At 39.1% G+C, this 23,633-nt stretch overlaps 1 protein-coding gene across 8 annotated transcripts in view; it reads right to left on the bottom strand.

The window, feature by feature from the left end:
- Positions 1 to 23,633, bottom strand: part of ATP8B4 (ATPase phospholipid transporting 8B4 (putative)) — a 216,204-nt gene that overhangs the window by 30,687 nt on the left and 161,884 nt on the right. For all 8 annotated transcript variants that reach the window (XR_011499559.1, XM_044764905.2, XM_044764906.2 and 5 more), the window contains 7 exons: positions 22,953 to 23,068; positions 20,288 to 20,452; positions 19,202 to 19,313; positions 17,303 to 17,408; positions 7,718 to 7,865; positions 4,734 to 4,917; positions 3,967 to 4,190 (listed from right to left, as the gene is read on the bottom strand). Coding sequence is in view for 7 of the 8 variants with exons in the window: in XM_044764905.2 (XP_044620840.1) it covers positions 3,967 to 4,190; positions 4,734 to 4,917; positions 7,718 to 7,865; positions 17,303 to 17,408; positions 19,202 to 19,313; positions 20,288 to 20,452; positions 22,953 to 23,068 (1,055 nt within the window). In the remaining variant the exon portion in view is untranslated. The remainder of the gene's footprint in view (positions 1 to 3,966; positions 4,191 to 4,733; positions 4,918 to 7,717; positions 7,866 to 17,302; positions 17,409 to 19,201; positions 19,314 to 20,287; positions 20,453 to 22,952; positions 23,069 to 23,633) is intronic.

Below are 23,633 nucleotides of genomic sequence, written 5' to 3'. Positions count from 1 at the left end.
ACACAGACAACTAAATGAAATTAGGCAAACAATGTATGAACAAAATCAGAAGTTCAACAAAGAAAAAGAAATCGTCAAAACAAACTGAAATCTTGGAGCTGAAGAATACAAAGACTGAACTGAAGAATTCAATAGAGAGCATCAACAACAGATTCAATCAAACAGAAGAAAGAATCAGTAAACTAGAACATAGGTCAATTGAAATTATCCAGTCAAATTCATAGAAACAGAAAGTAGAATGGTGGTTTCCAATGGCTAGTGGGAGGGGGAATTGGAGAATTGTTTTTCAATAGGTATAAAGTTTTGGTTTTACAAGAAGAAAAAGTTCTAGAGATTTGTTGCACAACAATGTGAATGTACTTAACGTTAGTGAATTGTAACTTAAAAATGGTTAAGACAGGGGCCGGCCCGATGGCGCAGCGGTTAAGTGCACACATTCTGCTTCAGCAGCCCAGGGTTCCCCAGTTCAGATCCCAGGTGTGGACATGGTACCAAGTGGCATGCCATGATGTGGTAGGCGTCCCACACATAAAGTAGAGGAAGATGGGCACGGATGTTAGCTCAGGGCCAGTCTGCCTCAGCAAAAAGAGGAGGATTGGCTAATCTTCCTTGAAAAAAAAAGTGGTTAAGACAGTAAATTTTATGTTATGTACTTTTTACCACAATTTAAAAATTTTTTAAAAGCTAATACAGACCGTGATTATAAAACCTATTTCATATGGTTATTGTAAGTATTGAGCTAATACAGGCAAAATATTTAGACAATATCTGGAAGAAAGTCAGTGCTATTTAAGTGTTAGCTATAATTGCAATTTGTTTTTCCCTTTACTTGTTGGTGTGAACAGCATCATGATTCCACCTAGATGATGACACCACAGCACTGATGCCATTACATGGGTACTGTAATTGACCCGTTGCCTCTTCCTCCCCAAAAAACGATAACAAATTACTGCTTGCCACTCCCCTGATAAGACTGTCTACTTCTCTGACAAGCCTAGAAACAGAACCTTAAATTCTCCATAATGTGCATAGCTATTAAAATATGTGTGAGATCACACTTTGCCATGTCCACCAAGAATGCACCTCTTAGACATCCCTTCCCATAGCTGGGATATAATCTCCAGCAGGCACCACAGTCTGACATATACCAAGGGCTTAGTCAGTATTCATTGAATGAAGGAAAGCCTTAAATAGTGAGACCAAGGGATCCTGCCCAATAGGTATATCCCAAGTCCAAATTTAATCAAATCATTGTAAAAATTAAGAAGAAATAGATAGCAGTCTGGGACTTCTACTCAGTAGCCCAAGGTGGTTCTCCTGCCTAAAAAAGATGTGTTCTGCCCTATTTAAATCAGCCAAGACACAGGAAAAGCAAAATAAACCTGGGAAATCCTCTCTATGTCTTTCCTAGAATGAAGTAATATAGAAATAATTAAGAAATATATTACGTGTGGCCCAATTAACTATCATATCATATTAATATTAACACAACTGAAAAAAATATCATTCTACATTCTGGAATCAATGCCATAATCAGACTGAGATCTTAAGACACTGAGCCCCTTTCACACAGTGCTAGTCAGGCTGCACACATTTACACAGACCAGATGTGGAATCTGCAGAGATGGCCCTCAGTGCAGGTAGAGTAAGAGGCATCCTGCAGAAGTGACAGGAAGCATGTTGGAATGACTGTCCTTGCTGCATCTGCTCAAGCACAAGAAAGGGCTCTAGAAACACCCAACAACATGAAATGACTAGATGCCTTCTATATGGCAGGCATGATTCAAGATCGTGGGCTGTGTAGATGATTCAGATGTGCTTTCTCTCCTCAAGGAGCTCATGGTTAAGCTAGATAAAAACCATAATGGACTGGATAAATTGGGAAGAGCAATCCTCTGCCCTGAGACAGACACCCCTTCTTCTCCTGACCTTGTCTTAGTGCATGTATAAGCCTCAGGGGCAATGGCTTTGGCAAGACTGGTAAAGAGATTCTAAGCCATCTAGAAAAATTTGATCTGGGGGATAAGCTGTTTACTTAATTGACCCCTCTGCCTCGGAGAAGATGAATAGAGTCCAGCATGGACAAAAGAAAAAGCAGATTGGATTTCACTCTGGGCTCTGGGTTCAAGAAAGCATACCTGTGGCCCAGTGGCAGCATCAGCATTTCCAGGGAACTTTTAGAAATGCAAATTGTTGGGCTCTAACTCAGACCTACTGAATCAGAAACTCAGGTGGGGCCCAGGGAGCTGTGCTTTAAAAGCCTTCCAGGTGATTCCCACGTCTGTTAAAGCTTGAGAACCACTGATCCAGCCCAACTCACCAGCATAGGAAAGAACACAGGGGGTCCACAAGAACTGATAACAGAGTCAAATGAAGATTGTACAATTAACCAGAGTTTTCAGTGTAAAAAGTAAGAAAAAAAAAACGAAGAAAGGAACACAGAAAAGAAACATGCTCAATTAAATCAAATATTTAAGAAATCTAATCATAGACAGGTGATGTGCCTTACAGTTGGGTTTAACCATCAGCTACTCCTGTTGTTGGAGGAATCATTATTCTCCCTTGCTTTTTCTCTTTTAAAATGTAAATACTGGTGAGAGGATTAAAAATCTAGTTGCTTAACATCTGACTCTGACAAATTTTATCAGATCCCGAAAGCCGAGCGGAAAATCACCTAAATGTTGAGGTTAGAAGTCATCGAACATTAGTTTCAACTTAACAGTTTTTACGTGGAGGGAAAGTCACCAGCCTAGGAAGGCACAGGCCACTCTGCCACACTTGTCTTTGTTGGACAAAGGCAGAATTGTCAGCAGGTAAATATCCCCAACCAATGCCTTCTCTGGAGTAGCACTAAGAAAACTTTTATTTCTGTGAAGCTAAAGTCAAGACTCTACTTCAACTCTCTAGAGGTTACCAAAAATGTCAACAAAAATATCAACAGTCTACTTTGCGTTCTAGGAATGTTACCCTTAAAAGAGAAAATTAGGAATGGGTACAGGTGTGCCTCACTTTAAGTAATCTCAACTTCTCAGAAAAAGGGGAAAATGTACAAAACCTATTTTGATTACAAAAAAGATTTACTAATCTCCCTTGGACCATTAAAAAAACATAAAAGGCCAAGATTTAATTCATACTCACTTTTCCTAGAATGAAATGATTGAAAAAATTAGCTTCATGCCTATCGTGGATATCAGTGATTAAACCCAAGAGGAAGGAAGAGCAATTAAAGACATCTCTGAGAGTTATGGTTACCATTTCATTTTCAAGGACAATCCTTTTCTTTTGTTGTTGTTTAAAATATTAATGCCATTTTTTTATTCATGAATATATTGAAATGCTGCAGGTCTTACATTTCACAATTGCTATCCAAGGTCAAAACTTTCCTGACATCCAAGATACAGGGTTAAGTAATTATCCTTTAAAATGGATATGAGTAGATATAAAAATAGAATCCTAATTTATGAATTTCCTAATTTTTCTTCTTTGCTACCGACATAATCTATAGATCAATTTTTAGCTGATGAATTACTGTCAAAACAGCCTTGCTGTCAGAGTATCAATTACTTCTCCCTGATTTGAAATATTTACAGTCAGGGTACCGGGTGAGCGATAATCTTCGCAATAGAGATACCTCAACACTTCTTGTTATTGTTTCTCAGACTTCTGAGTTAAAACCAAGCTTACCTGTTATCATACCAAAGCATTTCAATAAAAATTTTAAAATGCACAGGAGGGAGTACTCATTGGTTACTACATAAGTAAGAAAAAAATAAATAAAATTCCTGCTAAATATATATTCTTCTTGGATTCAAAGCTCAAGTCAACTATCGATTACACAATTGTTATAATTTCACTTGTATTAGGCATACAAAAACGCTCTCTATTAGTAAAGAGCCATGAAAAACAGTCATTTACAATCCAGGGAATCTTATAAAAGAAAGAACAGTGCTTTTTTTTTTTACCAACCTGGGCTGAGAAACCACAGAAGAAGCCAAACCAGAAATGCACAAGTGTGAATGCAAAATTCTTATAGAAGAAATAGCATAAGAATTTGCACATTCGGAAATAGGACCACCTTCCATGGACAAGGAGAAGCCTTTGGAGGTATCTAAACTGTGCAAATGAATAGTCGCTGGCTAAGACTGCCTGCAGTCCTTCCTGGCCGCTGATGCCAACGCCGATGTGAGCACCTACAAAGGACAAGAGAAACACTTTCATTTCCCAAACAAAGACACCATCTCACTTGCGATTTCTCTTTTATGATGTTCTTTACGGAAACCTTGCAACTATAGCATTTATAATTTTTCCCATATGTTATCTCATGAAACACTCATGACAGGTATTTATCCTAGTTTTACAAAAGAGGAAATTAGCTCAGAAAAGTTCAGCAACTTGCACAAGGTGTTACAATTTGTTAGTGGCAGAGCTGGAACTAAACCCAAGCGTTGGGACTGTGGGTCCCGTGTTCATTTCTCTATACCATAGCTACTTCTCCAAACAGTACAAGGTGACCAATATTCTTTTTTAGCCTAAAAGTACATAAATGATTTAATTAAAGACAAATCATTTTTTTATGAATGCTAATAATGGTGGGCGCTTTGGACCCAGAAAGTATTCATTTTAGAACCACTGGGAAAATTAAGTTGCAATGCATTCTCCGTTACGTATTGCCAAATGCTGACCCCGAGGACTCCAAGTGTGCAGCATGCCCCACTGAGTGAGTGTCCTCTTACATTTGATCATGCTGACATCATTGGCTCCATCGCCTATGGCCAAAGTGACAGCATTTCTGTACTTCTTCACCAGCTCTACTACTTGGGCTTTCTGGAGCGGGGTGACACGGCAGCAAACCACAGTCTTACACATGCAGGCTAGTTCTAGGAGATCATTCTTAACGTCACTTTCTAGGGCATGGGCCTACGTTATTAAAAAAAAAAAAAAATCCAGAAGAGAACAGGAAACAATAAATAAGAGATGTCATTTGCAAAACAGATTTCTTGTTTCTCAACTGATTTCTTTTCCAAACAGTTTAAAATTCACTTCAACAAGTCATTGCTGATTCAGGGTCATACAACCAACAACAACTAACTAAAGAAGTGAGTATTGAACTCCTACAAAGTGCCAAGGAATTTTACCATAAAAATAAAAAACACAGTGCCTTTTGTGTGTCCTCCTTGACATGTTATCATGCTGCACAACGCCGGAGAAGTTCCAGAGTCCACTAAAATAAGCAAAAGAAAAGATGAAACCTATCCACCACCTCACCCCGTTTAGAATGAACCACAAATGATGGTGATTTGTTTGTCTGATGTGATAGAATTTTCGTGTCCTTTGCATTGTTGTTTTGTGTATTTAGTGTTTGTTGTTGTGTTGTTAACTCGCAGGCAAATGAAAAGCAGATGATCTGGAGATTAGCCTTTGCAGAACATAGTGATTGAAATCCAGAGAGGCCCGTGCAAAAGAGGGGCGTGTAACTGGTGTCTCGGGCAGGGGTCCCCAACCATTTCCACCCTCACTCCTCTCCAAATACACAAGATGCCAAGAAATGACTGAAAAAGACAGCATAATCGTTTGCAATTAACTGTCCTTTTTTTTTTTTCCTGGAAAATATCTCACTGTATATGATTTAATAAATACATCAAGAGGAAACAGGAATCCACCTAAACTTTGAGTCATCAGTATCTCTGAATGAATCTTTAGCAAGACGATCACAGCCCATCACAATCTGGCCCCTGTATTTCTTCTGGGTTCTGTCTTCTACCACCAACTTTCAGTTTACTCTTTACTCCTGTCGTGCCAAATCGCCTGTTTCCATAATTTGAAAGTTTCTGTCTTGCCTCTGTGCCTTTGTACTTGCTGTCTCCTCTACCAGAAAACATCACTTCCTCCAGGAAGTCTTCTCTGACTCTCCCACGAGGAACTAACTGTGCGCTTTGCCTCTATGCTCTCAAAGCACTGTCTTTGTTCCTCTTTATAGTATTTGTCATACCACTGTGAGATTAGCCCTCCCACCAGATGGCAATCCTTAAAACAAGGACCGCGTTCTGTTCACATCCTTATCCTCAGGCTCTAGCACCATGACTGGGTTGCTTAATAAACGATAACGTTATAAATGGAAGGATGGGTGAATGGGTATAAACACATGACTCTGCTGTAGGAAATTCTCATATCAAGGCCAATAATTCCTAGGGGAAGATGTGAGCTAGCATTCTCAAATATAATTGCCCTTTCTGAAAGAGAAAGCATATAACTGGCTGTCTTGCCCAGAATGGTCCCCTTTTCTCTCTTTTCTTTTTTCTTTATTATCAACAAGTGAAAACCTAGACTCAGACTCTGAGAAAGAAGAACCCAATTGCATGCTGCAAAGCATCAAAATTTGAGCAAATCGGAATCATGATTTGTTTTTTAAAAAAAAAAAAAAAGCTTCTGACCATACTAGGAGAAACATGGTCAATTCTTCTTAAATGACAAATAACATTTCACAATTTCATAAACCTCAGACTTTGAAGCTGAAGGTGTTCTTAACAGCATCTATCTTAGCTCTTTCTTTCAACAGATTTACAGAGAGGGAACAATGTGTGCTATCACCTGAGTGTGCTAACCCACCACGCATTGGCTTCTTTGAGCCTGAAGGAAAGTCAAAGCACAGCTCATTAGGGACCCTTTCCATATTGCGGTCTCTGGGCAATTCGGCTTGGAGGCCACCAGCTCCAAGTCCCAACTGACAGGCTTATAACTTTCAGTTGCTGCTCATTTGTGCAGGGGAGAAGTTCGTGTCATCTGGACAAACTTTCAACTAAGCTTGGCCTGCAACTGAGCTCTGTAACTTTCCATGGTGTAGAAGGCAACACATCATTACGTCTGGAATCCAGCTGGAGAATGCTCTAAGCACCAAGAGCTAACAGACAGCTGATCACGGGGGGAAAACATAATATACTCACATCCAACTTCATTTGTCCTCTAAGAAACTCTCTACAAGAAGATACATTTATTTTCCAAACTCCGAAAGAAAAAATGATCATCAAAGCTGGAGAAAAATGTGAGATTAGCTCTTTCTGCATATAAATGATGATTTCACTGGAGTGCAATCAGAGCTTTTGTTTTCTAAATTAGAAACTCAGAAGAGTGTTTTGATATTTGTTCAAGATTTGGAACCTGAACTACATTAAAAGTACAATGCAAGTTTATTCTATTACGACAAGAACCAGATTTCCTAATCAAAGCAAATTGTTTGGCATTGCTGTAAAATGCTGCTATTTAGAAAAACCACCAGGGGTATCTTAATGGCACTAATTTAGTGTGGTAATTATATGAAGGTCAGATTGCACTCTGCAAATCACAAACATTAGCAAGAGCAATAATTACAATACATCCATCCAGTTGCATTATTTTCATTAAGTAACAGTGAACTGTGACACTCTCCCCTAGAAAAGCACTTAAACAATACAGCTCAACGGTCTACAGTCATTTAGACAAGATTGATATTCTGTGAATTCAGTATTTCTTCAGATCCTCCCCTTCACTGTGTTGGTTCAAGCAATAATGTATGAAATTTATTAGAAGTTTCCTTCTTGCAGACAGGAAATCATTGTGCAGGCTCTGTCTCTAGCAGTGTCATTTGTTTGGAAAACACAAAAGCAGATCTCATTATGACAGCACAAAAGAGAAAATTATTGAGGTGAAGAAAAAGAAAGAACAAAGCCTTCAGCGAACTCACCAAACTGTGGCCATTTATGACTAAGGCATAATCTCCTGTTATGGTTTCCTCTACCACTGAGGCCAGCTCCAGCTGCTGCTTTTTTTCAAAAACTACACGGCCGTTGGAAAAACTTCTGTTTTGTCCAAACAAATTTTCTTTTGCTTTCCTTAAAAGAGAGGGGGGGAAGCAAATCATAACAAAGTATACAGAGTACACCTATTAACTCTAACAAGAGACTGGCCTAGAGGTAAATTCATTTTGTCACTATTCAGACGGACTATGGCATAAGATTCAATTTCAGTAAGCAAGCTGGATAACTCTTTGTGATGGATACCACAGCAAATTTGCAAATTCCAGGAAGTAGGAGGGTAAACACAATGAAAACAGAATCATCTTGAATGTTTTAAATTACCTAAAAGCGAAATCATCATCTTGAGCTGGGCTTGAGCTAGGCGCTCTTGATAAATTTGGTATATAAGGTTGTCTGAGCTTGAAGTACCTAAGAACCACTGATCTGGCCTGAGATATTGTTAAATAACGGAAGGGGCAAGACTAAAGGCAATCGATGAAATCTTCTAGGAATTCCAGGGTATCTATATATAAAATAATTTCATCAATTTGCAGAACCATGTAATATGATCTGGTTTAAAACAGCAGTCTTCTAAGAAGCAAATTTTTTAAAAATTAGACAATAAAAACAAACGATGGCATTTATTGAATTGGCATAGTCATTACATTATAGTGGAATATTTTAAGTGAAAATTGTACTCAATAGCTCAAACAACAGAATCAACTTTCTGGGAAAGAAACTACAGACGCAAAAGTGTAGACAGGGTTGTTCCAAATGGAAACTCCCTGATCTAATAGCAGATTTGAATTAGCAGATGCCCACATCTCATCCATCTCTTTAACAGGAAGATTGGTGACTTAACACCCTGTGAAGTGGCATTTTATTCTTCTCTTCTAAATGGAAAGATGATGCCTTTAAAGGAAAGGAAATTTCTTCTCCAAGGATCCTTAGATGACAAGCTTTGAAATGACAGAGGGCAAGCTGACATGATTCAGATTTCAACCACACAGCAGGCACTCCCTGAAGATAAGTGTCACAGCAGCCACCAACACTCGAGGCTACAACTTGCATATATAAAATTAATGCTCAGGAGAAAATGGGGAGTGAGAGACAGGCCAGAAAATGGATCTTTTGGCTCACAGCAAAATTAAATGATTCCCCAAAGGCTCATCCAACATAGAAAACATTTATTAAAATAATTTTATGCTGTGGTTCTCTGAAAGAAGAAAATGCTCACGTACAAAAACAGCCATGTTAGCCCTCAGCTTTCTAATTATTTGAAAATGTAACACTAATTGTTTACATGCTAAGTTTCAAAAAAAAAGAACCACCACCACCACCTTATCTTCTGGCTCAACATCTCCTTCTGCTGTCCAGGACCAAAATCACAGCCTGCGTTTAGGAACCCGAGGGACTGGAGGTTATGTGCCCCTGGCTCCAAGGATGATATCATGTGTTTGGCAATCAGTTTGCAGAATCAAAGAAAAAGATTTATAAAGTCAGAAGGCTACGTGTGAAATTTAGGGAGTCAGGCTGGGGAGGAGGGGGAGGACAGACACGAAAAATCATTGTTTTAAGTGGGAGGACCAGACTTTCACATCAGATAACCATGTCAGGGAATCCTCCTCACAGGCATGAAAATTTACAGTCCCATATAATGAGGAAAGCAAGAGAGACGAGTTCCTCAGAAATGAACATTTCTCTGACAACATTACAGAGCTCATAAATCAGGTCCTAAGAAAGCACCAAAGGGCAAACATCTCGTGAGGTTTCCTTTTTAGTAAAGTTCTCACTCGCTGTAGAAATGACTCAATCTCTGTTTTCCCCCCAGAGAATGAAAACATTCCAAAGAAGGGTGAAGTTCATGAACGTATTGGCTGAAATTCTATTTACTTAGGATATTTATTCCCCCTAAACTGTCTTCCTAACATCTCACATGAACGCTTTTCCAGGCAGAGAAGGGACAGTTTTTCCAGCTCTGCGGAAATTCCCATTGCCCTCCCTCCACACAGGCCAACCCTCCTCACCGAGTTGCACTTGGCCATTCTCAGACCTCTGCCCATGCTGTAGAGCTGTCGTTTCTTTTTCTTGGTGGAACTTAGCTCTTCAAACACCAGTTGCTTCTCACCAAAACAATTTATTAGGAGGGGAAGAGCTATACATAACTCCCTTCAGTGAAGATGAACTAGATATTTTTGCAGGCGTAACACAAAATGCTTAACCACAGAATGCAACTAACAAATGCTGAAACAAAAGAATGCCTGTTTTTTCCAAGCTTTGTAATGAAGGAGAGTCTCTTACAACGTCAGCATGCAGAAATGCATTAATGGCTGAGGCGACTGTGGCATTCACAGCCCCAAGCCACTACAAACACAGCAAGGCACAGTTAGGCCCATGTTGGCTTGAAAGCAACCCATAAAGAAAAGAGATGGTAGGAAAAAGAGTCATTGTATCAGTCCTCTTAAGGCACTCTACACTCAAACATTAAAAGGACCAGTTAGGAAATGGATTGAAACCATGCGGTCACGTTTAAAAGAAGACTATCTTGACTTTGATATAGGAGCATTGGGCTCGGAACCTGGAGACCTGGGTTCCGGCTTGAGGTCTGCCTCTGACACCTCCTGTGCCCACAGATCAACTGGACCTCAAGCCACTTGATTAGTCAGTTACAGTTAGGCTAGAACCCAGGTCTTCCAATTCCTAGTCCTCAGTCTACCACATCAAACTGGTTTACACACAGAATCAGCCTCAGGCTGCCTCTAGGTTGGGACAAAGACACAGTCCCAGAGGAGCGGTTAGGGGATAGCACCACCCTGCCGACAGTAGAGAAAGGGAGAAGGTACATGAAATTTTGACTTCAAGTCCCAGTTCCACCCCTTACTACCTATGTGACCTGTAAGACATTCAAAACCTGAACCAGTTTCTTTATTAGAAATTAGAGGGGCCAGCCTGGTGGTGCAACAGTTAAGTTCACAAGTTCTCCTCCAGCGGCCTGGGGTTCACCAGTTTGGATCCCAGGTGGGGACCTATGCACTGCTTGGCGAGCCATGCTGTGGTAGGCGTGCCACATATAAAGTAGAGGAAGATGGGCATGAATGTTAGCTCAGGGCCAGTCTTCCTCAGCGAAAAGAGGAGGATTGGCAGCAGATGTTAGCTCAGGTGACAATCTTAGGGGAAAAAAAAAGAAATTAGAGGAATGCGACCAGCGAAACAGACTGGTTGATACCAGCTTTGAAAATTTGGGCAGCTGTACCATGGTGACTAGAAGATCTCCAAGATTACTTAGTGTTCTAAAGTCTGACAATTTATGACAAAAACTTAAGCTAATAAAACATTTTGCCTGGGTGACTACAAGTTGGGAATTCAGAACAAGATGCAATTTTTTTGGCCTGCATTGTGTTTAAAAAATCTATATGACTTTATGAACAATATGAAAGGCCCCACCACTCCCTAATGTCCCACATCACACAACTAATGTTACCTGCCTGGCCCTTGAGCCATTTTCACTTGAAAACTCTGTTCATTCAAACAAATAACTTTACACCAAGTAGGTGTAAAAAAAAAAATACAATGTGTATTTTGTTGATTAAAGAGGAAATATCAATTTCTAGGTCTATCACTGGGATACTTCTAAGAAGCAGCGGTGTCAGTTCACAGTTTAATTAGCTATAGAACATGAATTTTTCTAACAATAAAATATGATCAGTGCAACAAAAATGAAACATGGAATGAGTTGGCCTGCCAGCCCCAGCAAAATTACATTCTCTGTCTGTTTTCCTTTGGGTAGAAGACATATGTATTAGTGAAATGTAATCAGTGCGGTAATCTTCTGAGAAACCATAACAGGGTTTAATTATAGATTTCTGGGCATGCCCTTAATACTAAAGCAACTATGGCAGCAAAATTAACTCAGGACTCAAACTGTCTAAAACAGTTTCACGACGCTAAATTGGAAACAAGCCGTATGCATGATACGTATGCATGTATGCATGAAAATTACATATCCATGTTTATGAAATAATCTAAACACATTTGACAAGTTTAAATATAAGCATTTAGGTCATTTCCTTCCAATAGCTACTATCACTAGATGCTGTCCTTTTGGTACACTTTCTTTTGTTTGTTTTTGCATGAACTCCCACTGAACTCAAAAGCATAACACAAGAAAATTGAATGGTGTAAATTTATGATTTCAATATTTCATCCCAAAAGCTATTAGCTTGGATATAAGTAGCCAAGTTTAGGAGTAAAGAGAGCACCTTTGGCAATAACTTTTCTTGGATGCCATTTTTCCCCAACCCTAATATTAGCCAAATGCCTACTATAAATGTATCAATTCCTCTAATACAGAATTTTCTACCATATATTGCCTCTCTGTCTTAGACTCTAAGAATGGGGTTACCTCCAAGTCTGCGTTGACATAAACATTATTTGCCAGTTAGTTAAGCAAAGTAACCTCAAGAGTTCTGAAATACTTAGTCTAGACGGAAATTCTTCATTTTTCCCTCTGAATATTTTTTCTTCTTGTTAAAAAAAAAATGAAGATAATTTTTTGGCTTTTTTTCTAATTGTAAAAGCATTGCATGAACACTTTCACAACTTCAGATAATATGCAGAGCCATAAAGAAGAAAGTAAATATGATCCATAATTCTATCACCCAGAGAGAACCCCTGTATACGTCCTGCAGAGTTTGATGGGCAGGTAGGTGGATAGATATGGATATAGGTGTATGGTGTTTTATACAAATGAATGCATAAATACACATGCAGACTTTTTTTGAAAAAAAGGATCATACCATGCATGATGTTTTGTAATCTCATTTTTCACTTAAATATATCATGGACACCTTCCAATGTTAATAAGCACATAATCACTTTTAATGACTGCATAGTATTCCATTGTATGTCTGTATCACAGTAATTAACAAAATCCCTTGTGGCTGGGTATTTGAGAAATTTGTAATTTATTATCATAGTTGATGCAGTAATGAATATTTCTGTATATACATAGTCCTACATTTGTCCACTCTTTTTTTTAAGGGCAATTCCTAGAAATCAGAATCATTGGGTCAAAAGTGTGCATACACATAATTTTGAAATATCTTGCTAGTTTGCCCTCTAGAAAGTTTCTACCAACTCAAACTCCCAACAACAGTATATAAGAATTATATTTCTCCACATTCCTTCTACATAATGACAGTTATGTCACCCATTTAGTAGCCAAATGTAACTGGATAAAATCTCGAGATATTAACTTTGGTTCCCCTCCACTCTGCAATCACTGCTGCTACCACAGGGAACCCTCTCTGTTTACTCAGAAACATATCTTGCCTTAGGGGGATTTGACAGAGCCAAGTATAGAGGGAACAAGAAAGAGTCAAGATCTCACTTTTTGATCTTGATAGACCATTGAAAGTCAAAGCAGCATCATGAATCTGAATTCTAGTGATCTGAAATTTCACTAATTGGACTTTTTGAGAGGGAAGAAAAAAGTTTCTTCAAGTCTCAAAAGACTCATCCTTAAAGGAATTGGGTCACAACATGTTACCATAAGCAACAGATTGGAAAGAAATGACCTCTTTTCTCTACCGGCCGTTCAGCCTAGAGGAGAGGAATTGTGAAGAGGAGCTGAGATACTGGTGAGTCACTAAAGAAGCTTGGGTGCTGACCCACCCCCTGGACTGGTAGTAGTTGGGGGAATCATGTGGGTAATGGAATCCTCGGATACGTTTTTGGGAATCTGAGTATGGAATAGTCACTACTGAAGTATGGTGACCTGGAGGGTAGTAGATGAAGGAACAGAGGTAGCCATGTGAGAGCACAAGTCTTCTCAGACACAGAGAAGTGAGAAAGAGCAGCCAAACTTCCATATTTCCTCAGGAGGAGGTGGAAGTCAGCTGAGAGGGACAGCAGCAACCTAAAGAGACCAGAGACCAGAGAGGGACACAGAAGAAGGAAGTGCCGGATGCCAGCAGGGTAGATGCTGAGGACCAGGGACAGGTAAGGCATTTGTGCAACCTTGACTTGAACTAAATTTATCCAAAAGTGCCTAGTTTAATTGTTCTGTCATCCAGCAGAGAAGGAGTCAAGTTCAGTTTTTGAAAATTTGATGAGTTTCTGTTCTTGCACACCTGAGTGTATTCTGGGCTGTGAAGTCAGTCAAACTAGAAATGACAGAGCCTCCTTCCATTTCCCTTCACATCAAATCAAATTCCAAGTCCTATCCATTCTACCTCCAAAAGAGCTGTCAAGTTCACCCCACTCTTTCCTTCCCCATTGTTACAACCCTGCTGTCTTAGTTCAACCCTCATCATCTCTAAACCTGAGTATTCTGACAGCCTCCTGATGCATCTCTCCATACCACTCATTTTCCCATCAAACATACCCCATCTATCCTGTCACTAGAGTGTTATTTCTCAAATGCTAAATTGGGTTTGTCACTCTTCTGCTTAGAAGCCACCTATATCCACCCAATACCTTCAGGATAAACTATGATCACTTTTGCTTGTCAATCAATCTATCGCCAATCCATCTATGAAAAACTCCTCCCCCCCCCCCCCCCCCCCCCCGCTTAGCTGTATGATACACTCTAGCTACAACCTGGAATATTGCTCCTGGAATATAACACAGTTTCTTTCATGTATCTATGCTTTGGTGTGTGCTGTTTCATCAATCTGCAATATCGTTATCCAATGCAACCAATAGAGGAAGAGGATCCATAAAAGTTGTAATGGGTCAGTACATTGTTTTCAATATCTTAAGGCTAATGAAAAATGTCTATTTCTTTTTAATAAGAATGCATAGACTCTCTGATTTTTTTTTTAAGTTTTGTATTATTTTTGGCTACCATTACTTCAGCCTAGTGTAGACAACTGCTATATCAGGCTGGTTAGAAGCTATGACTAAAGATTGCATATGCCTTTGCCAAATAAAAATTGGGAAATCTAATTAATTGTTGCTAGTATAATTTTGTTATTATTATTTATATAATTCTAATGATAGACTCCATAGAGTCTATTGGGAAAATATTAATAAAAGTAGTCCTTGTTGATGGAAAGATTGAGGATAATGGCAGAGGGAAGGAGGAAGGGAAGAAATGGAGAGAGAGGAGGAAGGCAAGAAGGATGCTCATTGAATGGCCATAAAGCTTTAATCCCACAAATACAATAATCTGTAGGGTAGATATTTATATATTTTCCAATTTTATAAATGAGGAAACCAAGCAAAGAAAAGTTGAGAAGTTGCATAGCATATCAAAAGTCACTCAAGCCAGCAAGTAAGCACAAAGCTGAGGTTCCAACTTGGCTCCAGTTAACCCAAAGTCCATACTCCTCCTCTTACATGTGCTGTCTCTCCCTGAAATTTGTTCTGCTCTAGTTCTTAATCTGGTGTCTGACTTCAAGTGAAGCAGTAAGATGTCTCAACTACATTTTTTATATTAATTATTTAAAGAGAGTAAGAATACATCCAAAGTGTGTTTAGGAAGACACATGACAAGTGATTTGGTGTACAGGCTGTGGGGCCATGCTGTCTAGACTCAAGTCCCAGTTGAACCACTGACTAGTTGTGAAACTTCAGCCATGTTATTTACCCTGTCTGTGCCTCAACTTCCTAATCTGTAAAACAAGGCCAATGATAATGGTAATGCCGACCACTGGGTTGCTTTGAGAATGAAATAAGATAATACATGTAAATGGTTTACAATTATGCCTGAGGCACTGTCTCAAAGCAGATCAGCAGTAGACTAATTAGAATCTAGATCTGCTCACATTGATCTTCCTTCAGCAAGAATTAAATTCCCCAAAAACAAAAGGTCATTTAAAGAAAAAGATTTCCTTAAAATAAAAAAGTATTAACTATTGCTAATTATTAAACAAATTATTAATATTTCCCCAATAGACTCTATGGAATTGATCACTAAAGTTATATAAAAATAATAATAAAATGATATCAGTAATAATTAGACTTCTCAATTTTTAGTTGGCAAAGGCACATGCAGGCTCCACTCATAGCTTCTAACCAGCATGATATAGCAGTTTTCTACCATGGGTAAGACAGTGTAGAAGTTAGGAGAATTAATCAACAAGTTTCAATTGGTGGTGCTGACAGTTAAGACTTTCCTTCTTTTCAAGGTTCAAGAACAAAAGTTTAATGATGGAGACACATTAAGGAAGCCCATCTTGCTCCATTGTTGCATTGAGGGGAGGTTAGCCCGCCTCTAGAAGGTAGCAAGCAAGCTGTTTGCCTCTAAGTCAACAATCTGCTTGGCCAGACCCAAAATGGGTTGAGCTTAGAGAAGATACTACAAGCATCAGCAAGCCAAAATTATTATAAGACAGTACTTTTTAAAGTTCTGGGAAAATAAGTATGCAGACTTTTAAAATAGTCTTCAAATGAAGTAACAAAAAAAGAGATAAAATAAATTGGTAGATATTAAAAAATATTATTTCTCAAAATTTTATGTTGGTCCACTCTTAACTCCAATTTCAGTCCTTACATATTTTCCAGGACTATGTAGCAGTTACCCAAATTTCGCAGTATTCTTTTTCTCGTAAGTATTATATATCTGGGTTCAATAGCAACTGTCAAAATATCTACTTTCTTTAATGCTGAAAGACTCTGTTCCAACTTTACATACCACCTCCTACAGCTGTGTTTTCCAAATTTATCTATCATAAGCTTCATCCAGGTGCGTATTGAAATACAAATTCCCATGCCCCATCTTAATTCTGAAGATTCTTAATTTTTAGGTCAGAATGAAGCTGGGGGATTGGTATTTTTAACAAGTACCCCCAGTAATACTGATCACTCATCACCATGTAGGAATTAAGGTATTCACCAGTGCATAATGTTAAAGGATAACACTTGTTGTTAATGCTGTCAAGTCAATTCGGACTCCTAGTGACCCTGTGTACCCTGCCCGGTCTTCTGCACCATCCTCTCACGTTCCAGCCCTATATTAGACAACGATGCTCTGGTGCTATTCATAGGATTTTCATGGCCAAATTTTTTGAAAGTGGGTGGCCAGGTCCTTCTTCCTAGTCTGTCTTAGTCTGGAAGTTCCGCTGAAACCTGTCCACCATGGGTGATCCTGCCAGTATTTGAAATACTGGTGGCAGAGCTCTCAGCATCTCAGCAACACACAGCCACCAGAGGATGACAACCGACAGACAGGTGGTATGGTTCCCTGACCAGATACAAACCCAGGGTGGGGATGGTGAGGGCGCCAAATCTTAACCACTAGATGACCAGGGCTGGTTATAACTCAGTATAAATGATTTGAAATCCTTTTCTAAAAATACTTGGGAAATGTTGAAGACCTGAAGACAATGATTCACCACTGATGTGCAACTTATCTTAGTTTTTAACCAAAACGAATAGGATTTTAGGAAACAGGCAGAAAGAGCTCTATTCTAAATTAAGACCATAGGAAACAACAGAGTGCCTGTCTGCACTTTCTTAACTATCTGATCTCCCTTTTCCCCTCTCTCCCTTCTTCCCTGTCATCCTTTCCTCCTTCTATTAAGACTTACCTGAGCTCTTCTCTGACTTCTGCTGCTGTGTTCCCTGCTATGATGAATACATCATTCATGTCATCAGTCAGCATGTTGCAGGCATAGCCAATGTTGATGGCAGTTTCTGATAGAAAATAAAGCCCATCTCAGTTAGAACATTACTTAATAACATAAGTACCTTTACCATAAAAGTTTTGAGGCCATTGCTGTATTTCCTTATATCCTACAGCCCACCTTCATCTCAGAGAGAGCATGAGAGGTGATAAAATATAAGAGACCCAGAGGGAAATTCAAAGACCTAGGTTCCATGACCACATTCACCAATTGCTAAATCCATGGAGAAGTAGAAACATCTATGAATCCTCAGCCTTCTCATCTAGTTTTTGAAAAAAACTTTTTGATTCCCAAAATTAGTACTCATGATATAGTACTTGTGATATAGTGAAATATGTAAACAAAAAACTTTTTACTAGAAGTCCCAAATACTGCCTTTGGGAAAGCTAAATTACTAAACTTAGCTATTACCAATTCTGATATTGTTGATATCAATATCAGGTCGGAAAACTGAAAAACACTCACAAAATGTTCAGTTGAACAGCAGAAATGTTCTTACAAAATTTTTACAGTTCTCCTATACGCAGCACTGCCGTTTTCCCATTAAGTGAACAGAAATTTGGAATTTTACTATCAACTCAAAAGACATCCAGGACTGCTGCTACCAGAAAACTGGAGAATCCCGTGATCTTGGGCATTCCTCCCTCTAATTTTACAGAAATGGAGCCTAGGATACTTAGGTAACCCTTCCGTCTTCAATAAAGTCATTTGATGCTAATTCTACTGAGTTGTTAGACTCTAGCTAATTCTAGGGAGGCATTAGATTTGTCCTAAGTCAAGAAAGGTAATTGATAAGATCTCAGCATATCTTTTGTATAAACCACAGATATTAAAGCTAAATAATAGTAAGTTTGTGGATATTCATAACTAATTGAACAGCTGTACTCACTGATCAACATCAAACTCTAGGAATTCTCTAATAACACACCACGGGGCTCAACTCTCTATTGTTTATTTCCTGTAATCAGTGATTTGGGTGAACATATAGAGAACTGATTTATCCTATCTACAAATCCTCCAATGTTCTAAAAAATATCTAACAGGTAAATCTTAAAAACGTGTCTGTGTGCCGGTTAACTAAATATTTCTGGTTTACTGATGGTCAAGCACAAAATCATTTTTGTTTTAACCATGACTGCTGGCAATAGATCCAAAACATATTGCTCCTCTTTTCTCTCTTACGAAACACGGTATTCTGAGCACAGTGACTCTTTCTCTGAAAGTGGGTCAGTTCTCATTGTACCATTGCATGGGCAGTCCAGGAATTCAGCCAGGTTGCTCTGATACAGCTGGAGTGGTTATTAAAATACCAAAATAGTTCCGTTCCAGTTGATAAACAGCTGCTTCCCTAAGCCTCCCCAAAGCCTGCCCACTACCTGACCCCCTCCTCTAATATCCCTAAACCTCCCTACCATCAAGAAACTAAAGGAGTAACCGAGAGGTCTGCAATGTCCTGCTTCAGTGCTGTCCCACGTTCTGTCCCAACTGGAGGATCATATGAACCAGTAGTCAAACATGTTTAATACCATTGTTGCCTATAGGAGTAACTATTATATTTAAGAAGCAATTGAGCTGAAACTCAGCTGACCCCAGGGTATACTATAGAAGATAATTTGTTATAGTTTGTTTTTGTTTATTTTTAAATAGTAAATTCTTATAATATTCCTTTTTATATTTCAACTCTTTCTTACATGGAGGACTTAGCAAATATCTCATTAATTAAGCTTTCTGGTTAATTAAAATTTTGCCACAGAAGTTATTGCCCCCTTTTCAAAACATCATCATCACCCATTTTCAAATTACCTTGTTTGTCTCCTGTTAAGACCCAGATCTTAATATTGGCTAGTGATAAACTTGTAACTGTTTCAATAACACCCTCTTGTAACTTATCTTCTACAGCAGTGGCACCTAGTAGCTTCAGTGAAAAACAGAAAATATCTTATGTTAATGCGTGCAAACAACATCCATAACATCTATGGGTTTCAATCAGAGTTTAGAGGTCAAGGAACATGAATTAAAGACGGAAATTATAATGCATTGAATAGCAAACATCCTATTATGTACAGAGGTGGGTTGGGAAGGATCCCAGGAGAAAGTTCCCAAATCAAGCCAACTGATGGACATATCAGTTCATGGCAGAGCTCCTAGAAGTTAGAACTTACATGAGGGGTCTGACATGCTCAGATAACTTATTAGCATAAACAATCAGAAGCCATTTGGGCTTCTAAGGACTTAAGAACTCCCCGGCTGCTTCCCCACTTATATCGACATGGAATAGTCCAAAGGAGAGCCCTCATCTCACAGTCAGGATCACGAAAAAGTAGAGCCATTCTCCTGTGTAAACAAACCAGCAAATGCCATAAACTAAAAAGTGAAGGCTCTTGTGCAACATTTCATCCAAAGATGAAAAGGTGTGCTTTCTAGTACCTCACAATAGCTGAGCATCCAGGCCACTGGGGCCTCAGGGAAGAGCGGTTTCTAGAATAGATCACACTTTGAACAACACAGACACCATCAGAATCTCATGAGCCTAAGACGGTTTAGAGCTATAAGCGTCTTTCTTCATGGCAAGTTTCCCTGCTTTTAAAAAGGTGGATCATAAAGCAGGCAGGAAAAAACCTCATAACATCAGGGACATACCAGAGATTGACAAAGAATGTGGAGTCTACTACCTTCTACTCTTGGGGGACTTCCAATTGTCTAAGCCACCGCTAACAGAAATAATCTTCTAGGCTCTCTAGGGCCATACATGGCAAACTCAAAGGCAACATATAAAGCATGATTCAACGTTTGAAAGAGTAACATCTGCTGTGTGCAAGATGATTTAGCCAATGGATTATTCCTATGCCAGATCTCTAAACACATACTATCCCTTGTGTAAATACGAACCATCAAATCCCTTTCGATTTCTTCATACAGCCCAGCTATCCGCTCATCCCTCTCATCTGTGGCAGTATTTGCATCTTCAAGCATCTTATGCCATTCTTTAAAGTACTTGTCATCCAGATCTCTGTATGCGATGGCCAAGGTTCGAAGGCCTTCCCCTGCAAACTCCTGCCAGAGCAGACATAGGCTTAGGAACCATCACGAAACATAATCACAGCAATAACAACAACAATAATGAACAAGAAGTTTTTCACTCAAATTCATTGTGTCCCAAGAGGACTACGTGGCCATCTTGACTTCCCACTTTTTAATCTCCTTGGAAATGGGAGATAATGTTTATATTTGTATTTTATTTCTATGGGGTTAAAACATTCACAGGAGCTAGCCTTACTCCTAAGATCAAGTGAAATGCCTGCTTTTCAAATGAAGTGTTCTAGTTGAGAGGCAATTAATGGTGCCCACGACTTGAGATATCCATTTGAAGCAACATATATTGGTTCCCAACCTATCGTCTGCTCATTACTTTTTAGAAACTGTTTTCTATGGAGTTAGTATTTAATAATAGGTCAAATTAATTAAAGAATCATACTTTTCCTTTAGTGTCTCAGTAAACTGACAATCTTAAATGATACCTACGCTGCTTTATCCTTATACTAGGGGAAAAAAATAAAGCATAAAAATGGGAGACTGGTAGTTGCTAAGTGTCTCACACAGCCACAATAGCTAGAAACATGTGTAGACTACTTTGGGGAAATGCTAAAAACCTCCCACTTTGCCTAGGCCTCCAGCGGTCATTTGATGGGCCTCTCCCTGCAAGCGTTTTTACAACTATTTCTGTCCCTTTGGGCATTGCCACGGAGCATATCTTCTCTGCTGTGTTCTGGCTGATGGAACAGACGTAGATTTGTGATCAGGCACAAGTTAAACCATGACACAACCTAAGTAGGTAAATGGGAAGAAAAGTTGGTGCATACTGCAAGGATGTGGTTTAGCCCAGAGACACCATAAGAAAAATTACCAAATTTATCTCATAGGCAGTTGGTAGCACTTTGGATATTGCAATCACACAAACCCTGCCTTCCCAGACCACGTCTGGGTCTCCTACTGATCTGAAAATCTAGTTACTGCCTCCTAACACTCTTTTGTCCTCAATTCGCACAAACACTTCCTTGCCTTTAACTTGCAAGCCCGCTGGGCATTATTACCAGGACTGTCCTCTCATCTGCACAACAGTGAATCAACACAAGGCTGACATTACAAAAGAGGACAGATGATTTAAGTTACTTAATTAGTGCATGGAACACAAGTTTAATCCTAACTGAGCATTTGAGCAAGGTCATTTCCTATCATTAAACAATTCAAAATCTATAATTAAGTATAAATGTAAAACCTCAGAATTTAGATGCCAAAATGAATAAAGCCAATGAAGCAAAGAGCAATTCAAATGGATATTACCTGAAAAAAAATGTCTTTTGCATAGAAATGTAAAAAGATCAAATTAGACTTCCTATACTTTAATGTGAAAGGAGGATGTATGACAATCCAGGGCCTTGGTGTTGGCGCAGTGGCAAAAGTCACATACTTATGATTCCAGTGTTGTTTCCATAAAAAAAAAAATTTAAAAGACCATGTCAGCCTTCTGGAAGAGATTAAAAGAAAATCAAGAATGCTCTATTGGAAAGACAAAAACAATAGCTATGTTTGTAACCAATATTACTAAACCATCATTCTTCAAACTTAAAGTCAGGCAGAGTTTTTTTTATTTTATTTGTTTGTTTGTTTTTTAGAGAACCAGGGAATGTTTTATATTAAATATAGGGCTTAACAAAGAACATGAATCCTCAATAATTTTCTAAAGGAGAGAAACCAATGAGGAAATAGTTTTGTACCACTTGCCCTTAAAGTTCAGATCAGGTTGAACAGAACCTCAAGCAAATGTTAGAGACACTCGATTCTCAGGTTTAAACTAGGTAATGTTCATATGAATTCACAGACTCTTATTCTTTGGCAAAAAACCGTGTGCCAAACATCAACCCCGCTCCCTTCAGAAAGCTTTTGGAAAGAAATCATACACAGTCTCAGAATGCATGCATTTGGTAGCTGCCACCTAGAGAATGTAAGTGACTCATCATGATTTATGACTTGAATAAAAAGACCCTTGGAGGACAAAGTTGGCTACAGAGATGATTTTCCTCTCAGCATCTAAACACAACGCTCCCCTCCAGGGGTAATCATAAGAGATTCTGGTGATGCCAGACACATCGGAAGCTAAGGGAGAGCAACTCTCCTGCTCCTCTCCCCAGAACCAGTCCAGATTCCCAAGGGCAGCAGCCCCGAAGTGCAGGGGAGTCAGAGCAGGTTTCCCTGGGTATCCTGAGCCTTCCTCTGGCCTGAGCTCTGGAGCCCACATTCAGTGGCTCCTTCTCAGCTGCTGTGTATTAATTCACCTGTGGTGAGACTAATGAGACTCCCAGCATGGGGGGAGCCTTAGGCGGGGTATCCATGTGCCAGTTTCCAGACATTTTCTGGCACAGTTTCCTGTGGAACTGCTCTCCACATGCTTTCTATTTCAGAAGTCAGATCATTTAGCTGATATTTTCAAAATAAGACCTCACCATAGGAAGTGGCAAAAGGGCCATGGTGCTGACCTGAAGACAGAGGCACTTACACTGAGATGGTCTGACGTCAAAGTCAGAAGGTCTTCATTGGATGGATGAAGTTTTTCAAACAGAATAGTATCTGCTCCTTTGGAATAAAGCTTTATCTGTCCCTTCGGGTTTCGAACTAAAAAGAAAAACATTTGGAAAGTAGATTATAATCAATGAAATCCATCAAAACTAGACCCTCACAGGCTCCAGCCAGGCAATTTGGAAACGAGCATAATGTTTTAGCCAATAGTAAAATGCCCAGTGCCTTTAGGTAGTTCACTTCCTAAGGCGCTTGGCTTTATTCCTGTTTTATTTACTTAGGGATATTCCACCTACTGGAATCCTTTGATTTCCCAAACTGAGAAACAAGTATTTTCATTCTGATGCATCTGACCTTCTTATTTTCCTTGCCTACTATTTCTGAAGGGTTGATACATTTAAATGAAGCCTTCTGTATTGAGCAGAATTGAGAGCTTTGTTTGCCTGTCTCCTGGTGTGAAATTCAAGATGGACAGTAGGAGTCAACTATCAGTGTTATGCCAAATGATTTCCATACGGAATTCTAGCCACTCAAAACGATGGTTTCTGCATCAGTTCTCAGCGCTTGCTGACATATTTCTTTACCCCCTTTACTCCTGGGAAAAGTCTCTTCATTCCTGATGGTTCATTCTTGGATCACAATCCTGGCTGCAAGCATACCT

This window comes from Equus asinus, chromosome 2, assembly GCF_041296235.1.
Source record: "Equus asinus isolate D_3611 breed Donkey chromosome 2, EquAss-T2T_v2, whole genome shotgun sequence".
Taxonomy (NCBI): Eukaryota; Metazoa; Chordata; class Mammalia; order Perissodactyla; family Equidae; genus Equus; species Equus asinus.
Note: the sequence above shows the minus strand (reverse complement) of the source record. Positions and strands in the feature narration are given on the sequence as shown.